Source organism: Hippopotamus amphibius, chromosome 8 (genome assembly GCF_030028045.1).
Source record: "Hippopotamus amphibius kiboko isolate mHipAmp2 chromosome 8, mHipAmp2.hap2, whole genome shotgun sequence".
NCBI lineage: Eukaryota > Metazoa > Chordata > Mammalia > Artiodactyla > Hippopotamidae > Hippopotamus > Hippopotamus amphibius.
In genome coordinates this window covers 4,818,212-4,835,922 of record NC_080193.1, presented here as the reverse complement: position 1 = coordinate 4,835,922, position 17,711 = coordinate 4,818,212, and the positions used below count along the sequence as shown (strand labels likewise).

The 17,711-nt window shown below is 52.2% G+C and overlaps 1 protein-coding gene across 2 annotated transcripts; it reads right to left on the bottom strand.

Moving 5' to 3' along the window:
* Positions 1–80: 80 nt before the first annotated feature.
* NIPSNAP1 (nipsnap homolog 1) lies at positions 81–13,222 on the bottom strand. 2 transcript variants are annotated; one of them, XM_057747094.1, is made up of 10 exons: positions 13,101–13,222; positions 6,953–7,080; positions 6,736–6,781; positions 6,391–6,485; positions 4,943–5,013; positions 4,657–4,797; positions 4,321–4,352; positions 3,888–3,982; positions 2,544–2,627; positions 81–1,231 (listed from the first exon to the last, which is right to left on the bottom strand). In XM_057747094.1, the coding sequence occupies exons 1-10, from the start codon at positions 13,196–13,198 to the stop codon at positions 1,167–1,169; spliced, it is 855 nt and encodes a 284-aa protein (XP_057603077.1). In that variant the 5' UTR covers positions 13,199–13,222; the 3' UTR covers positions 81–1,166. The 2 variants fall into 2 exon arrangements, 1 of the variants encoding a protein (XP_057603077.1); XR_009055219.1 differs by having other exon boundaries at positions 1,167–1,231; positions 2,544–3,410.
* Between the last annotated feature and the right edge of the window lie 4,489 nt (positions 13,223–17,711).

The window sequence follows — 17,711 nt, the reverse complement described above, 5'->3', positions numbered from 1 at the left end:
AAAGCTGGCCCTATCTCGGGCACCTGCCAAATTTCCTTGCAGATGAAGAAAAGACACCATAGTTTATAGTAAATATTTAATTGGTTCCATCAGCGATTCCAGCACAAGTTTTCCTGAAAGGGAGGGCAGAATCAAGCTACCTAGAGGTTCAAGAGGTGTGCAGGCTCACTGAGGTGGCCCCCACAGTCACTGACCCCCACTCCACACACCCGATGGCCCAGTAGAATGAGGGTTGGGCTGACAGAATGTGAAAAGGGAGAAATGGAATGTGGGGTGAGGGGTATATGGGACCTAGCCCATAGCTCTGCCTGTAGGAGGGCAGTAGAAACACTCCCTGCCCAGAGGGGCTGGAACAACTTGTCCAAGATCTCATCCTCATTATGTGAGGAGAAAGAGGTGCCCTTCTCTCCAACTGTCTTGTATTCGGAACCCCTCCCCAAGTGGTCTTCTGTCACCTGTTCTATCTTCCCATTTCTGTATTCCAAATTCTTCAGTTCAAACTCAAGTTCTGAGTTCTACTTTCTACCTTCTGGCTTCCTGCTCCCTTGTTTCCCTCCCCCAGATCCTTCCCAGCTCCCATCCCTTTTCCCAGCCTTTCCGGGTGGAACATGTGGACATCCTGCTGACAAACTAACTTGAGGGTTTTCCCTTTTGCTTCTTGAGGCAGTTCTACACTTTTCTCCAGCAGGAGGGACTTAGCTCAGACTGTCCAGCAAGTGGGTGGCCCAGTGGAAAGCAGGGAATTCCTGAGAGTCTGGTCTGGTCTGACCTCCTCCCTTCCCATCCTCTAACCACTGGACACACTACCTTTTGTGCAACTTAAACTAAGCTGAGGATTTCCAGGGTGATGATTATGGACTGGTGGCCTTGAGATGAGGAATCTTAGGGGGAAATGTGAAAAGACATAAAAGGTTGCTGTTCTTCATTCTGAGAAATTAACAACTGCTTCCAGCGCAGGGGAAGGGGTAGGTGGGGAAGGTAAGAAGGGTCTGGACAGGGCTGCAAGTCCTCATAACCCCATCATCCTTCAGCTCCCCCTTGTTGAGCTGAGCACTACCCACAGAGTCCACAGGGTCCAAGAGAAAACCAAGACAGCAGGGCTGGGAGCTCCTCTGACCATGGCTACCCTGAGGGGGAGGGGGGAGCAGGTGGAGGCAGTGGCAGCATCACTGGAGAGGCGAGATCTTCAAAGGGATCATGATCCGGGACTCCATGTGTCGCACCAGGGGGACTGCAGAGAGAGAGGGAGAGGTCACGAGGGGGCTGAGGTGAGCCAACCCCCCAAAACTGACCCCTGAAGGAGGAGGAGGCCTGGGATGCTGAGACAGGGAAAGCCCCGCTGCTCTCCCGGAATGGCCCATGGAGAGCGCCACATCTCCCAAATTGTGGGATACGAAGGGACTTAGGTTGTGATGAAAGGCAGCTTTTAAAAATTTTCCTAATTATATATTTATTTCCTGTGTATGTGAAAAATAACCTGCATAGTTTAAAAGTGATTTCACAGATACTATTGCTTAGGACAAAGCTAGGTGAAGAATAAAGCAGGGGGGATTTAATGGAAGAGATCAAGAAATTAACTGTAGCAGAAGGAAACTGGCAGGACAAAAGCTGTAAGGGGGTCCACAAGGGACTAAAGTTTGAAAAACACTGATTTAGTTCAACTGACTCATTTTACCGGTGGGGATGCTGCAGCTCAGAGCAGGTCAGCCCAAGGTCACCCAGGTCAGACTCTTTCCTCCTGCTCAGCACTATTACACTTTACCGTACTTACAAATTACCTACAGTTCTCTTTCAACCGCAGATCTTGATAGTGTGGGGATGGAGGGGGTTGTGACTGGGCATTTCTAACAAGCCTCCAGAGGATGCCACCACTTTCATTAGGAACCACACTTTGAAGAGCGAGGCTCCCACTGACTCCTTCAGGAGATGCATTCTCCCGCACACCAGTCGGTAAGTGCGGAAGCTCAGGTGTAAGTTCTTGAAGAGCAGGTACAGGCTCCTGTTCATTTTACACCTCCCATGCCCAGCCCACCACAGTCCCTGGCACACACTGAGGGCCCCATCAGCACCTACTGACTGCAGGTGGTTCTCAAAGTAGTTAATGCCGTAAGCAGAAAACTTGCTCGAGAACATTGGCTGTGTGCTTCCCCTATGCCAGAGTCTGGGCCAATCATTTTTCATAAATTAGCTCCTGGAACCCTCCCTCCAGCCCTCCGAGGGAGGTGCTATCACCATTGCCATCTTACAAATGGAAAACAGCATTGGTGAGGTGAAGAACCAGGCCCAAGGTCACACTGTGAGCTCAACTACAACCCTTCTCTGAGGCAGGGACCACCTGGTTGTGTTGTCGCCCCTTAGAGCACTCACCCAGGACAGCCTACATCCCACGGAGCCGTGCCACCAAGACAGAAACCTACTAACTCACTGTCCTGAAAATGAGTTCCCCATCACGAGAGGTAATCAAGTGAAGCTAGATCTCCTTGCAGAGGGGATTCCACCCTTAGATAGGGCTCTCAACAGATGACCTCAGTGGAGGTGCTCACCTGTGTAGTATACATTTTCGTCCCAGCCCCTCTTCCTCCAGGCAGCGTTTCTGGTCTCCTCTCGAGACTGAAGGTCTTTATAGGCTATGGGAAGACACAGACTCATTCCTGGGGCACAGAGAATCTGATCCCGTATGCAGCACAAGGCCCTCCTTCCACTGCCCCAAACCCTGCCCTGCTGTCTCTTCCTCCCCGGATGCCTCCAACTGTTAGCAAACACTGTCTGCTTTGAAAATCTCATCCAATCAGTACATTTCTTGACAAGTCCCGAACGTATATTTCCAGCCCAGAACACTCCCTCGGGCTCTAGACTCGAATATCCAGTGTCCACTTGACATTTCCACTCAGATGTGTCCGTGTCTTAAGTGTAACACTTCCAAGGACCAAAAGTAACACTCCTGACCTCTCTCACCTGCTCCTCTGAGGGTCTCAGTAAGCAACACAAAGCTGCTCAAGCAGGAGTCTGTGAGTCCTGGAGTCCTCTCTCCCTCCCCGCCCCACACAGACAATTCATCCACCAGTCCCACTGGTTCCACTTCCAGACCAATGAAACTGGGGACTTCTCAGCATCCTCATTTCACCACCTTAGGCCAGGCCACCATCCTCTCCCACCTGAGCTGGTATAACCATCTCCTGATGCCCCATGTCCTCTCTTGTTCCCCTACAACGTGCTCTCAACAAAGCACATGGCAGCCAGAGGAATCATTTGAACACAAATCAGGTCGTTTCATGCTACTTAAAATGCTGCAGCAGTCTCCTGTTGCAGTTAGAATAAATCCTGGGAATTCCCTGGCGGTCCAGTGCTTAGGACTCTGCGCTTCCAGTGCAGGGGGCCCAAGTTCGATCCTTGATTGGGGAAGTAAGATCCTGCAAACCGCGCAGTGTGGCCAAAAAAAAAAAAAAAAAAAAAAAAAGAATAAATCCCAATTCATTCCCATGGCCTGCAAGACCCAGTCTAATCTGGCTGTTTGCCCTCCTCAAAACCCTGCAGGCCTTTCCCCGCCGCAGAGCCTTTGCATGTGTTGTTCCCTCTACTTGGAATACCCTTCCCTGGCAATTCACAGCTGACTCCTCATCCTTTAGCTGAGCTTACATTTCACCTCCTTAGAGAGGCATTCTTGTCTATCCAACCCACTGAAGCTTCCCATATTTTTCTTATTTATCCTCGTCTCCTTATGATTTGTAATAATCCGAAATTAGCTTTTTTGTTAGTTTATGTCTGAGGTGGTATCTCCCTCTGCTAGAATGTAAGCTCCACAAGGGCACTAATGTATTTTCATTGTTGACACAGAGTGACAGTGGAGAAAGGGGGCCACAGAGGGTCCTGGAGGGTCCCCAGCATACCCCAGAGATGGTGCACAACGTAGAGCTCTCCTATCTGCGAGAAGAAGCCGCCCACCGCCTCCTGGTTCTCCTGCCGATACTTGATGGCCCGAGCCCTGGGGATGGCAGAAGAGTGTGGGGCAGAGGCCAGGGCTGGTGCAAAGGGCCCTCTGAAGTGTCCCCAGGCTGGTTTCTCAGTCACACAACAAGGGAGGAGCCTGAGGTAGGGCCCTTGGCTCTCAGAGGTGATTAAGGACCAGGGTGACAGAGCTGCAGCCACTGGCTGGGTGTTCCACCACCATCAACTAGAGGATCCTTGCCCCCTTCTCCTGGATCTATGAGGCACAGAGGATGCTGGGTTCCCTGCCATAGCGCCCTGGGAAAGGAGGCCCCCCAGGGGCCCTGGTGGGGCAGATGGGCAGGGTCCCCCCAACTCCCCAGTACCTCCACTCACCAGTTGTTCCCCCATTCGATCATGGTTCCTGGCTGAAAGAGAACCAGAGAAGAAGAGGGGAATGAGCCCCCACCTGGGATTTCAAGCATCACTGCTGGATGGGGATGGGAAACTGTCATGTCCTCCCAGCTCCTGGGGCCACTTGGCCTCATTCAGGAGCCCCGACTCACACCTGGGTGTGTGCACGTGTGCAAACATGCGTACACACCTCTGTTCTGAGGCCAGAAGCCCCAGTCTAGGTGCTGGGGCACAGGGCCTTCCCCCCTCAGGGTACCAGGAAAGCAGCAGTGCTACAGGGAAGGTAGGAGGCAGGTGGGGACCTGGCAGGGGAGGTACCTTGAGCTTGTATGTCCTCAATTCGTAGATGTTGGGGCCAACTCTGGGCTGTGGCTCATTCCAGAAGCTGAACTCGAGGAGCAGCTGGTTTCTCCTGGACAGCAGCATCTGGCTCCGCTCCTTTCGGAACTCCAGGTACTCCTGTGGGCGTGGCAGTTTGGGCACGGCAGCCAGGAAGTGCCCCGACCCCAGCAGTGTGTCCCACAGGGTGGCGCAGGCAGCCCCCAGCACAGGGCTGAGCCAGAACCAGCACCCAGAGAGGTTTGCGGAGGGGATGCCAACATACCTTGTTGTTTTTGAGCTTGTTCATGCAGTCCATGAGGGCTGGGTAGCCACCTGAGAATCGCCACAGGTGCACTGTTGGCGGGCGGGAAGGAAGGTACAGGTCAGGGAGGACCCTGCCCTGCTTACACCAAGGCTGGTTAGGTGTGTATGTAATGGGGAGAATCTCCAGCCTGGTTCCCTGTAGCACCAGGACTCTCCGTGTTCCCTTTGCCTTGGTGGAGGCAGCACTGAGCAGGGGAAAACCCCAGACACAAGCCCAGCAGACCTAGGCCAAGTGGCCTTTGACCCCTCTAGGTCTCAATGACCTCATCTTGGAAATAAGAATAATGCTTCCACCCAACCTTCCTTAAATAGCAACAAGAGGATCGGCCATGAACTTGTACCCTAGAAGCTGCAGCATGCAGGCCTGTGAGGGACAGGCGGGACCAAAGGAAGTGGTAGGTGGGTGGAGGTGGATGACTCCAAGACAGTGAATTAAAGGAAAAAGCTAAGGAACAGAGCAGCATGTGAGGTACACTACCAGTTTGTACTGTCATGGAAAAGTTCTACAGCTGTGCCGTCCAAGATGGTAGCCACGAACCACATATTTCTATCAATGGACACTTGAAATGTGGCTGCTGTGACTGAGGAACTGAATTTTTCATTTTATTTAACTTTACCCAATTTAAATTTAAATAGCTACACGCGGTTAGTGGTAACCTTCCTGGACAGCACAAATCTAAATGCCAAGGCCCCTCTGAGTGGCTGGGATGCTGTGAGTAAACCAAATTCTTGTGTGGGTCCTCACAGCTGGGCAGGTTGGTGTGGGATGGGGTGTGCCGAGGGTACCTCTGGGAAGCTGTAAGGAACCAGCTCAGACAAGAGCCCCTGTTTATTCCACAAGTATATACGGCATACCAGGGATTCAGTGGTGAAGAAAGACAGGCGGGGCCCCGCCCTCCTGGGACTCACCACCTCCACAGGGAGACAGACAGAACAGGGCATATGATCAGGGCAGTCCTGGGGGCTGGGGAGCCAGAAGAGGTGCCTCACCCAAGTTGGGTGGAGGGGATTGTGGAGGGCCTCCAGGAGGAGGTGATGTCTACACCAAAATGAAAGGTAAGTGAAGGAGTGAGTCAAGTAAAGGAGGCGAGGGAGAAAGAATGCTGATGAAACAGCATGAACAACAGGCTGGAACTAGAGGGAAAAACTGTCCATCTGAAGAACAGGATGAAGTCCTGGGTGGGATGGTGGAGTGAGCGGGAGGATGTGGCAAGGCTTAAGGCTGGGCAGGGAGGGGCCCCAGAGCCTTGTGGGCCACTCCAAGGGCAGAGGGAGCTGCCACAGATGTTTAGACAGGGGAGTGAGCCAATGGGGGCTTAGACCCCTCTGGGTGGCACTGTACAGATAGAGTGGAGGGCAGCCACCTGGGCTGGGTGGCAGTGGCGCTGGGGGGGGTGGGCAGCTCACCTGCCTGGTCCTGCTCCCCGTACCATGTGTTCCAGTTGCCCACGAGTGAGCACGGGTAGTCCTCATCCAGGTGCAGCTTGGGCAGCACAGCCTCACTATGGGAGGGGCACAGAGATGGTGGGGAGGGCTCACACCAGCCACCAGAGCCCCTGAGAAGAGGCTTCCAACTCAGGGCCTCAGGGCTGGGCCTCAGTCTCCCCATCTCTAAGATGCAGAGCCTACCCAAGAGGACTTGTGGCTCTGAAATCTACACCCCCTGGATTTCTGCACAGAAAACAGGGCTGGGAAAGAGGCCCCCGTGCAAGCAGGGGCTGGGACAGAGGGGTTAGGGTTGGGTTAGCTCACGTCAGGCTGTTGTAGGCATCCAGACACTCGGGCTTCACATTGTGAACTGCAGCAGAGGACAGAGAGCAGGAGGTGAAGCGGGGGCGGGGAGCTGTGGTGGGGGGAGCCCCACAGGGCCTGGGCTCCCACAACAGCTCTGGATGTCCCAGACCCTCTCAAGTCCCTCGCAGGTCCCCAGAGACCCCCGGAGGGCGGGCCAGCCAGCTCGACCACTCACACTGGATCTTGTAGAGGTTGCTCGTCTCCTTCTTGGACAGCAGGGTGGAGTGAGCGTCCTTGCGGGGATCCACCTTGTGTACGAAGAGGGAACGGAACCAGCTGCCTTCATTGTCCTTGGAATAGAAGCTGCGGGACAGAGGAATTCAGGGGGGCCTGCTTCCATCTGCTCAGATGCCTTGCTCCCCAAGGCTGGTGACCCACATTTCTGGGAATGGGGCCACGGAATCCCATGGCAGCTCCAGAAAATTTCATGTCATTGGAGCCAGCTGAACACACCTGGTCCCTTCTACAGAGATCCTGGCCGCCCAGTTTGCTTCTTGAAGCTCTGTGGAGCCTCAGGAGGCCAGGAGAGGCAACCCCACCTCCTGCCTCTCTCTCCAGCCTCCCTGCCTCCACTTCACCCCTTCCCAAGAGGTCCTCTATTTGGACCACACAACTGTATCCCTTGCCAAGAGGATCAACCCCACACCCATCTTGCCTGATGTTCGAAGCCCATGACAGCCCAACCTATCTTGGCAGCCTCCCCTCCTGTTCCCCCCACCCCGGGTATCCCGCTCTCCAGGTATGCTTCTCCCTGAACACACCAGGCTCTTTCACTCTGTGCCTTGTTTGCCACTTCTGTCTCCTCTGACGAGAAGGCTGCACGCACCGTCCTCCCCGGTGCTCACACTGCACCTGGCCTGTGCCCGATCCCAGCCCCCACAAATGGAGAGCCCAAGACAGGCACGCTTTGTCCTTGAGGAGTCACCATCCACTGGGAGGAGTGGACCTTGGAACAGTTACAGCCAGAGGTCTCTGGGAGAGCCCAGATGAGTGAGCCTGAACTTGGCCTCTGGAAGTCGGGGTTGGCTCAAATCTCCAGGGCTGATTTGGCAGATAAAGGCAGGTAGAGAGGGTCAAAGGCATCACAAGGCAAGATTCATTCATTCATCCCATCAATACTTAATTGACAAATACCTGCCCTGTGCACACTGCTAGGTTGCTGTGAGAATGAATGAATGAATGAACGAATGAATGAATGACATGCCTTGTTCAGAGCAGGGGGACCAACCACCAGGTCCTGTCAGGTCATAGCTGCAACCCCCACACCAGGTCCCAGCAGGGGTGGGGATTACTTTGAGGCTGCCAGAGGAGGTAAACCATCTTACTTAACAGCAGTGGTGCAGCCTGTAGCCAGGCCTGAAACACCAGCTCCCCGCGGGATGATTTCTAGCCAGGGAAGCCTCTCCTTTTTCAAGCAAGTCCTCTCCTTTTTCGAGACTTTTCTGTGGCTAGGATAAATGTCTTGCAAATCAAAATATTGCTTTTCTCCAAAATATGGAGCAAGTGCTGGGACTGACAAAATTTAAAAAGCATCTCAAAGTGGTGATATATTTGTATGAGCATAGAGTAAGGATTTGTCCCAAACTTTGTTTGTTTGTTTTTGGCTGCACCGCAAGTCCTGCGGGATCCTAGTTCCCTAACCACGGACTGAACCCGGGCCACGTCAGTGAAAGCACTGAGTCCCAACCACTGGACCGCCACGGAATTCCCAGTCCCAAAGTGTTAATACTGCTTACCTGGGAGAGGGAAGAGGAAGATGGTTAAACTTTTCATTATTCATTACAATTTTTTGCAAAGGTAAAAAAAACTGTTTTAAGTATTTCCAAATTCATAGGCTTTCTGTCATTGTGTGTGTATTTGCTGCATTAACAAAAAACAAAAAGACAATTATTATCAGATGGTCAATGTGATCTGTAAAAAGTATGGGACCAGAATAAGGGACCCTCGCTATGGCTAACACTGGCTGAGGATATCGCCTGTGCCAGGGACCTGTGATCAGCTTTTCAGTAACATGATTCAGTAACATGATGATATTATTGATAATAATATATAATATTGATGCTATTAATGTCCCCATTTTCGAGATGAGAAAATAGGTTGGGGGTGACAGGGTTAAGAAATTTGTCCGCAGGTCACATAGCAAATTAAGAGCAAAGGGCTAAGGCGAGAATCCAGAGCTCTTTCCTCTAAAGCCAGCCCCACCCCAGCTCAGGCACCAACCTGGGGAACCAGCATCAGACAGATACTGAGAAAAACCAGGCTTTTTAACAAAGCCACTGGCAGAGGAACCTGACCTTTGGTTTGAATGCAGAGAGGCTGCTTCCCCCGGCAGGGGTGGTGACAAGGAGGACAGCCACTCCTCCTATTTGTCAACCAAGACCTTTGCTCCAGGACTGGGCTTTGAGTAATTTATTAACATCAGCACTGACCAAGACAAACAGCCAAGTGGCCTGAAGCGAGAGCCTGGGACCCCGGGGGCTAGGGCGTGAGAGGGGTCCAGGAGCTCTGATGGGCTCCCATCTCTTCCCACCGCTGTCTAATCTTCCCTACCTCTGGGTCTCTGTTTCTCCACATGTCAAAAGAGCAGGGGAGAGCAGTCTGTCTCTAAAGATCTTTCTACAGATCCCAAGAAGATCCCAGGGCAGGGTCTGCATTTGAAGTTAGCATCGGAGAGTTCACGTTTTCAAGAGTTCAAATATCACTTTCTCAATGAAATCACAACATTCTCCTGCCCTTCAACTCCCCAACCCTTCCCACCCTGCTCTCTCTGTTTCCGTAGCTCCTTCTAACACGTTATGGACTTTTATTGTTTATTGTGTGCCTTGTTTACTGTCTCCCACTAGCAGCAGCCCCAGAAGGACAGGGATCCTGCCTGTTCTGTGTATTCCTGCTGTATCCCCAGTGCCTGGAGCAGTGCCAGTGTGTGGGGGGTGCTAAGACAGAGCTGCACGAAAATGATGAAATCTGGAAGGTAAGAAAGGATGGACCTTGGCTCAGAGTGTGGACTCAAGGGCCCTTTCCATCTCCACCAGCACCAGCAGGATTAGTGCTTAAGAGCACAGGTTCTGGACAAATCCAGGACGAATCCCAGCTCAGCGTCATCTCTCTTATCATCTCTCTGAGCCTCATTTTCCTCATCTGTAAAATAAGGGCAATCAGATGTGCCTCGTGGGGAAAGGGGCAGGCTCAGCAGGGCAGCTAACGTCGCTGATCCTACCTAACTGCCTGACTGATCTCCTGGCTCCCACTCTCCCTTTTTTCCTAACCTGCCCATCAGTTTTGCAAAGAACACTGTTGTGATGCTATCCGTCCACTCGAAAATCTTCTATGGCTCCCTACTGCCTGTAAACCAAGGCTGGATGTCTCCACTTGGGAGTCCAGCTCTAATCTATTTTGCCACGCTTTCCAGAGTCAATTCCCTTTTAAATTTGATGACCACAGAGCCAAGATTTCCTATTGTTAGCATCACCTGAGAATTTGTTAGAACTTTTCAGGCCCCATCCCAGAGCCACTGCAACAGAAACTCTGGGGGTGGGCCGAGCAATCTGGGTTTTAACAAGCCTGCCAAGGGATTCTGATGCACGCTCAGGCTTGAGAATTATTGCTCTAAGGCAGCCCCAATTTCTCTCCTTCCTGCCTGCCTCCCTCCTTCCCTCCTTCCCTCCGTCCCTCCGTCCCTCCTTCCCTCCTTCCTTCCATTCTTTTCATGTAATCTCAGTAAATCATCTTAGAAACACCAAAGATTCTGGTATCTAAACTATAATAAGAATGCCCCTTAGGCCTAGAAAAACCAGTTCAACCCCTTCCATAAAAACACCTCTCCTGGGACTTCCCTGGCAATCCAGTGGTTAAGACTCCACAGCAGGGGGCATGGTTCAAGCTTAATCCCATATGCGGAGTGGCCAAAAACAAACAAACAAACAAACAAACAAAAGAACCCCAAAACACCTTTCTTATTTCTCCCTCAGCCAGGAGCAGCCGTCCTCCATTCCCCAGCACAATGCTTCCAACATGGGAGTTGCTCAGTGAATATCCATCCCAGATGAGAACTTTTGAGACATGTGTGCACTCTCAATAGGGACCAACAGTTTGGTGCCTCCCCACATGAAACTGCTCCAGAATGTTCTAGATTGATAACGCTAGGAAGCTTGGCTCTGTGCACATTCTGAAACACTCTTCTGTCTTGAGTCGGCTGACTGTAGAAAGGGGCCACGTTTCTGCTTATTGTTCCAGAAGTGTGTCTTTAGAAGACACACTGGAAGAACTAAAGTTCTGTTAGTGACAGGATTACCGATGCAGCAGTAACAACTGCTGTGTATTGAGCACTTACTATGTGCTGAGAACTGATTCTCACAGTATGTTTTTGAGAAAATAAGGCTCACACAAAACAAACAAAAAACCAAAACCAAAAAAAAAAAAAAAGAGAGAGAGAGAGAAATGAGGCTTAGAGATGTACCAGGCCTTATTCAAGGACAATGAATCAATGGTCAAGAGGATTCCAATCCAGGTCCGTCTGATTTCAAAGCCCACACTGTGTCTGTAAGCCAGCAGCCCCCAAAGCTCAGAGGCCAGAGGGCCCCTCTAGTGAGTCCAGAGAGATACAGGGCAGACAGAGGGTCGGCAGGGTTCCCAGGTATCCTAGGTGGGACCAGGGAGTAAGTAACTTCGAAGCAGTCCTTGAGGGACTCAAGTATTAATCCAAGTGCCTTCACAGCAATCCTGCAAAAAAAACCCGGCAGGGATCCCCAGCCCCACTTTACAGAGAAGGAAACCAAGGACCACAGAGGTTTGGTGCCTCATCCAAGGTTACAGACCAGATAAGTGAGGAGCAGCAGGCTGCCTGTATGTCCCAAGCTCCTTCTGTGGCCTTTGGCTATTCACCACACAAATGGCTCTACCACCAACCAATTCTGTAACCCCAGGGAAGTGTGGTCCCACCCCCAGCTTCCATTTCCTCATCTAGAAAAGATGGGGCTCACAGAAGGTGATCTCCCCCAAACCCTTTCAGCCCTGACATCGTGGGGGCTCAGGAAGAAACTGCTTGAGACACAGGCTTGGGCAAGGGGAAACATTTGTTGCAAGTTCAGCAGGGGCTGGAATACCTCACACACTGCTTTGTTAATCCTCAAGGACCATATGAAATACATCCTACTTTATCACCCCCATTTTACAGATGAAGAATCTGAGACTTTAAGAGGCCACATGACTCAGGCAAGGTCACCCCACCGAGGAAGACTAAGTTAGATGTGCTGGTGCCAGGCAAACTCTAGGCTCTCTCCATGTTATCGGCTTTCTCCCCAATTACTGGGCAGTCACAGAGGGAGAGGAGGGCCCGTGCCTGGCTCCTCTTTCCCAGCCTCCCCGACCCCCACTGCACAACACTCTATAATATCTCACAGCAAGGTCTAACAGCTTCACGCCTGGCAGGATAGACCCATCTTCCTTTCCAAAGGTAGGGGACAGGTGTCCTCACTTTTTTGGCAAATGTTCTTGAGCATACACTGTCCTGAGCCCTGTGCCAGGGGCTGGGGAAACAGAAAAGTAAGGTGATGGTCCAGTGGGAGGGACAGTGTGTACAAGGTGGTAAGAGCAGAGATGGGGGAAGTGCAGGGTTCTGGAGACCGGAGAAGGGAGGGGCAACCCAGGGCCAGTGAGGGAGGCCCAGTCCTGCCTCAGCCGAGAGCGGGGACCAAACAAAAGCCCAGGCTCAGCGCACAGCCCAGTCAGCCTCCATCACGCAGGAGGCCACCAGTTGTGCAAGGAGCACAGGGGTGTCAGGAGACCTGGGTTCAAACCCAGTGCTGCCACGGGATGGCAGGGGGAGTGACCCTGGGCAACTCCCATCCCTTCTCAGGCCTCCTTTGCCCCACTTATACTGTTCAGGGTTGGGGGGCAAAGGATCTGTGCAGCCACAGCCCTTGGGGATCTCCCACTGCTCCCCGTATCTCGTACCCCCAGAACTTCCCGAGGGAGGTGCTGCCTCTCCTAGCAGCCCCCAGGGGGCTATCTCGCAATCACCTCAAAGGCCTGGGAAGGGGCCACTCCTCCTGCCCTCTGACACCCCACTCCCCAGCGCCCAGGACCTGCTCCTCTCATTCACCCTATCCTTCACTCTCTGCCCAGAGCCAGGCACCCAGCAGGACAAAGACTGCGCATACCTTTCCCATTTCCCCCATTCTTTGCCCAGACTTCCTCCGCAGGCTTAGATTTTGCCCCCCTCCCCCGCAACCACTCGATTACAAGCCCGAGTCTCTGTCCACCCCCCAGGCCCAGACCCTGGCCCCCACTCCTGCACCCCCCACCCGGCCCAGCCCGGCTCATACCGCGCCGCAGCCACAGCCGCAACGTCCCGGGCCCCGGGCCCCGGGCCGCCCAGCAGCCGCCGCGCCGCCGCAAAGATGCTGCACAGACGCGGAGCCATGTTGGAGCCGTGCAGGTTGGAGGAAGGCCCCGCCCCCGAACCCGGCAGAGTAGGCGGGACGCGAGTAAGCCCCGCCCCACCAGCTCGCCCGCCCCGCCCCCGCCCCAGACAGGTGGGCGTAGTCCCTGTGCATCCCGCGACGCAGATGCCGGGCAAGACGTCGGGATTCTTGTTCTCTGCAGCTCTACTGCAGACTTGTTCTGTGCACTGGAGCACATCCTTTGCTCACTCTGGGCCTCGGTGTCCACCCCGGTAAAATGGGAGCATTGAACAATAATACCAGGGGTCCTTAACTGGGCACTCAAGGATGAGCAACAGAAGGTCAGTAAGCCTCCTGAAATCGTATACAGTTATGTGCTCCTGTGCGTTTTCCTGCGGAGGGGCGGTCCACAGGTAGCGTTTATCACATTTTCAAAGGAACAAATCTTTGATAAATCTGTCTAACAATTTAAGACAGATGGTCAAGGCTCTGGGTTGCAGGGATGCTTTCTCTCCATCATCTCCTCTTCCCTCTCCACCCCCTCCTCCCCCTATCTCTGCTTGGGCCTCCTGGGGCCCCACGCCCTTCTCCTGCTCTGCCCAGGTCTTTTGCCTGACTTCCAAACTAACCCCTTCTCAACCCACAATCCCCCAGGTCACAGACCTCAGTGGAAGCAGAGAGTCTGCAAGACTCCACAGGGGGGCCAGGAACCTAATAGCTCCCACGGAGACTGGGTGTGTGCATACACACCTCCCAGTAGAATGTCCACTCTCTGACACTGACTCTGATGGTAGTTCCTTCCTGGTATGCTTGGGGTGGAGGAGTCAGTGCAGGCTTTCATTCTGAGATTCCTTCAGCAAATATTAAGCCCACATGGCTAGGCCATGTGCTAAAGCTCCGAGACACCAAAGGTGGTGAGAGCGACAAGCTCCCAGCCCTTTTGGAATTTAAGGCCTGGCGGGGGAGACAAAAATCAAACTGTTACTGACCTCCCAGGCAGAGGCCTTAGGCCTACCCCTCCCCTCTCCTGCCTGACAACTAAATATTTACCATATAAGTGAAAAGTATACATAAAAATATTTTTTGCCGATTGTGATAGAGGCGATGAAGAAGTGTGGGGAGCCGTGAGGACTTATAATGGGGAGGGGGGAAGAGAAAATTCTAGGTCTTATGTAGGCTTTGAGGGCCAATGATAACTTCTGTATGGAAGTGAGGCTTGAACTATGATTTTTTTTCCTTGCGTTTTCTAAAGTTGCTACAATGAACATGTATCCTTTACATGACTTATTTAAAAAGGAAACTGTATATCATTGTGATAAATAAAAAACCCAGATCAACTGTTATGCACAGGCAGAACCATCAAAATAAACGCAGTGAAGATAGTATCGCTGGTGCTTTGCAGCTAAGGCAGAGGGCCGTAAGCCTGGGGCCTGCTCTGTGTTAACCAAGAAGACACAGCTGGGCCCAGCTGCTCCTTGGGTTGATCAGAGGGACCAAAAGGGAGTGAACCTCTCATCCTGGAAGTCGCATGATTGGAGGGTTCCCAGATACAGCCACTCAGGAAAAGCCCTGATGGGTAGATGGAGGTGCAGCAAGTAACATGCCACTGGTGTCATGTGGTGGAGGAACCTAGTGTGGCAGGTGTGGAGAGGTGGGCGTGACCATCTCTATTGGGCCTCACAGGTGGCCTGATTTTAGACCTAAGCTTTGAAGGCTAAGCAGGGAGAGTTTGCCAGAAGGGAGCAGGACAAGGAGCGCCTGGGGCAGAGGAAACAACGTGTGCACAGTATGTGAAAGGCCCCCAGGAAGGAATGGGTTCGGATTGTTCAGCACCACTGAGCGTCATCAGAGGGTAGAGATGCTGTGGAGGCATCTTCTCTCTCAGTGAGAGGAATACTTTCCTAACAATGGAGTGGACGGCCCTGGTGACCTGTCACTGGACGGTGCCAACAGAGGCTGCGTAGCAACTTGCTGGCCATGTGGTGGAGGGCATTTGGCAATCAAGCCACAGGAAGCCAGGACCCCTGGACAAGGAAGGGCTGGCCTTCCTGGTCTAGACTGAGAGTCCTCATCGAATTCTTGGTGTTTCTAGCCACCTCTCCTGGGGAAAACAAGGGAGGGATGACCTGCAGCCTCCTCACGCTGGTCTAGTCATTTCTAAGATGGTCTTCCCATCTCCCCCTATTCGAGTGGGATAGGAGGATCAAACTAGGTCCTCTAGGAGCATGTTCTCACCCCTGAGCGAGAGAGATGGAAGATGAGTCTCTATACCCAGGCCGGCTCACTGGAATACAGCTTCGAGACCTCCACCCCCACCCCAGCTAGGGTGACCAGCTCATTCCAGTTTACCCCAGACTTTCCCAGTTTGGGCACTAAATGTCCCCTATCCTGGGCAAACTGGGATGTATGGTCATCCTAATTGTGGCCCTTTCCCTCTCCCTGGGACACACATCCACTCCACCCCAGAATCTTTTCCCTGCTTAACTAACTCGATTTACCCTGCTTGAAGTGGCAGGGCTGGGGGGGCGGGCATATTTGTGGCACTCAGTGACATGTGATGCTGGTTAACTGAGCACCTGGTATGAATGGGTCCCTGCCCCACAGACTGTGCATTCTGGGCAGTAAACCAGATGGATGTTGGATGACAGTTCTGCAAATAAGGACTTATATAATTAGACCATTTCCAATTACTGCAGAATAAATTACCCCAAAATTTAGCAGCTTGAAACAATAAACATTTATGATCTCAAATGGTTCCAAATGGGTCAGGAATTCAGGAATGAGTGGTTAGCTGGGCTGGTTCTGGCTCTGGGTCTCCCACAATGTTATAGCCAAGATGTTGGCTTGGGGGCTTCCCTGGTAGCTCAATGGTAAGAATCCACCTGCCAGTGCAGGGGACATGGGTTCGAGTCCTGGTCCGGGAGGATCCCACATGCCGCGGAGCAACTAAGCCCGTGTGCCACAACTTCTGAGCCTGCGCTCTAGAGCCTGCAAGCCACAACTGCTGAGCCCAAGTGCCACAACTACTGAAGCTTGTGCACCTAGAGCCCGTGCTCTGTCTCAAGAGAAGCCACGGCACCGAGAAGCCTGCACATGGCAGTGAAGAGTAGCCCCCGCTCACTGCAACTAGAGAAGGCCTGCACGCACACAGCAATGAAAACCCAAAGCAGCCAAAAATGAAATAATTTAAAAAAAAAGAAAAGATGTTGGCTTGGGCTGTGGTCATCTGAAGGCCTGACGGAGGCTGTGGGATCTGCTTCCAAGGTGGGCCGCTGACACACCTGGCAAATCAGTGCTGGCTGTTGGTTGGGGGCCTCAGTTCCTTGCCACGTGCACTTCTCCAGGTGCTGCTTGGGTGTCTTCACCTCATGGCAGGTGGCTTCCCCCAGAACAAGTGATCCAGGAGAGAGTAAGGTGGGACCTTCAAGATTTTTTTTTTTAATTTATTATTTTTTTTATTTGGCTGTGCCACGGGGCATGTGGGATCTTTGTTCCCTGACCAGGGATAGAACCCATGCCCCTTGCAGTGGAAGCTCTGAGTGTTAACCATTGGGCCGCCAGGGAAGTCCCCCAAGGACTTTTGTGAATTGGCTTTGGAAATCACACTCTGTTATTTCTGAATATCCCATTGGTTACACATGTGAGCCCTGCTCAGTGTGGGAGGGGGTGTTACAAGGGTGTGAATACCAACATGTGAGATTCTTGGAGGCTGGGTACCACAATTAGGTTCTTCATTAGGCCCAACTTAATTATTCAGATTTGATTCAGCTCTTCAAGCCATCTTCTACAAGCAGGCCTCCCCAGCATCACCATCTTCTGTTCTAGGTACTCCCCACCTCCTCCTTCCTCTCTGAGGTCCCTTCCTGCCCACCACTGAGTCTGTGACATCTCTTTCTCCCAAACCTGCTTATCCTCCCCTCTCGCAGGGAGCTGACCTATTTCTTTTCCTCCCTCCCTCCTTTCCCAAAGCTGTCCTCATGGAATCTACCTTCATAATTTGGTACCAAGACCTACTACCCACTCTGTGAAATGAAATGAGAGGAGCAGAGACAAAGACAGATGGGCAGAGCCAGGAGAAGAGAGGCAGGCAGGTTCATAAGTATAAAATATGGACAAACCTGCCATCATCTATTCCCTGGGACAAATAGATCATTGCCGAATGGGCTGCAGAAGAGCAAAGAGACAAATTACCCAGCTGTGGCAGTGTCACCTGCTCCTTATTGATGGGCTTTTATGCTCGGGCCCAACTGCTCTCTGCGAATTGTGTCCTCCAGCTCCTATGAGACCCCAAACAGGAACGACAGGGACAAGAAAGCTTTTACATCTCAACTGGGGCATAAACCACACTGCCAAGTTCCAGTCTTTCTGTAGTATAAGCCACATGCAGATCTGAATTTTGTGACTTTGACATGGTGCCGCATAAAAACATGATCAAAGTGCCACTCCATGAATAAATTGGAAATCATACAAATGCCAGAGAAAGGAAACATTTTAACCTGTTAAACACTGAACAATTTCAAAGCTCTTGGGATG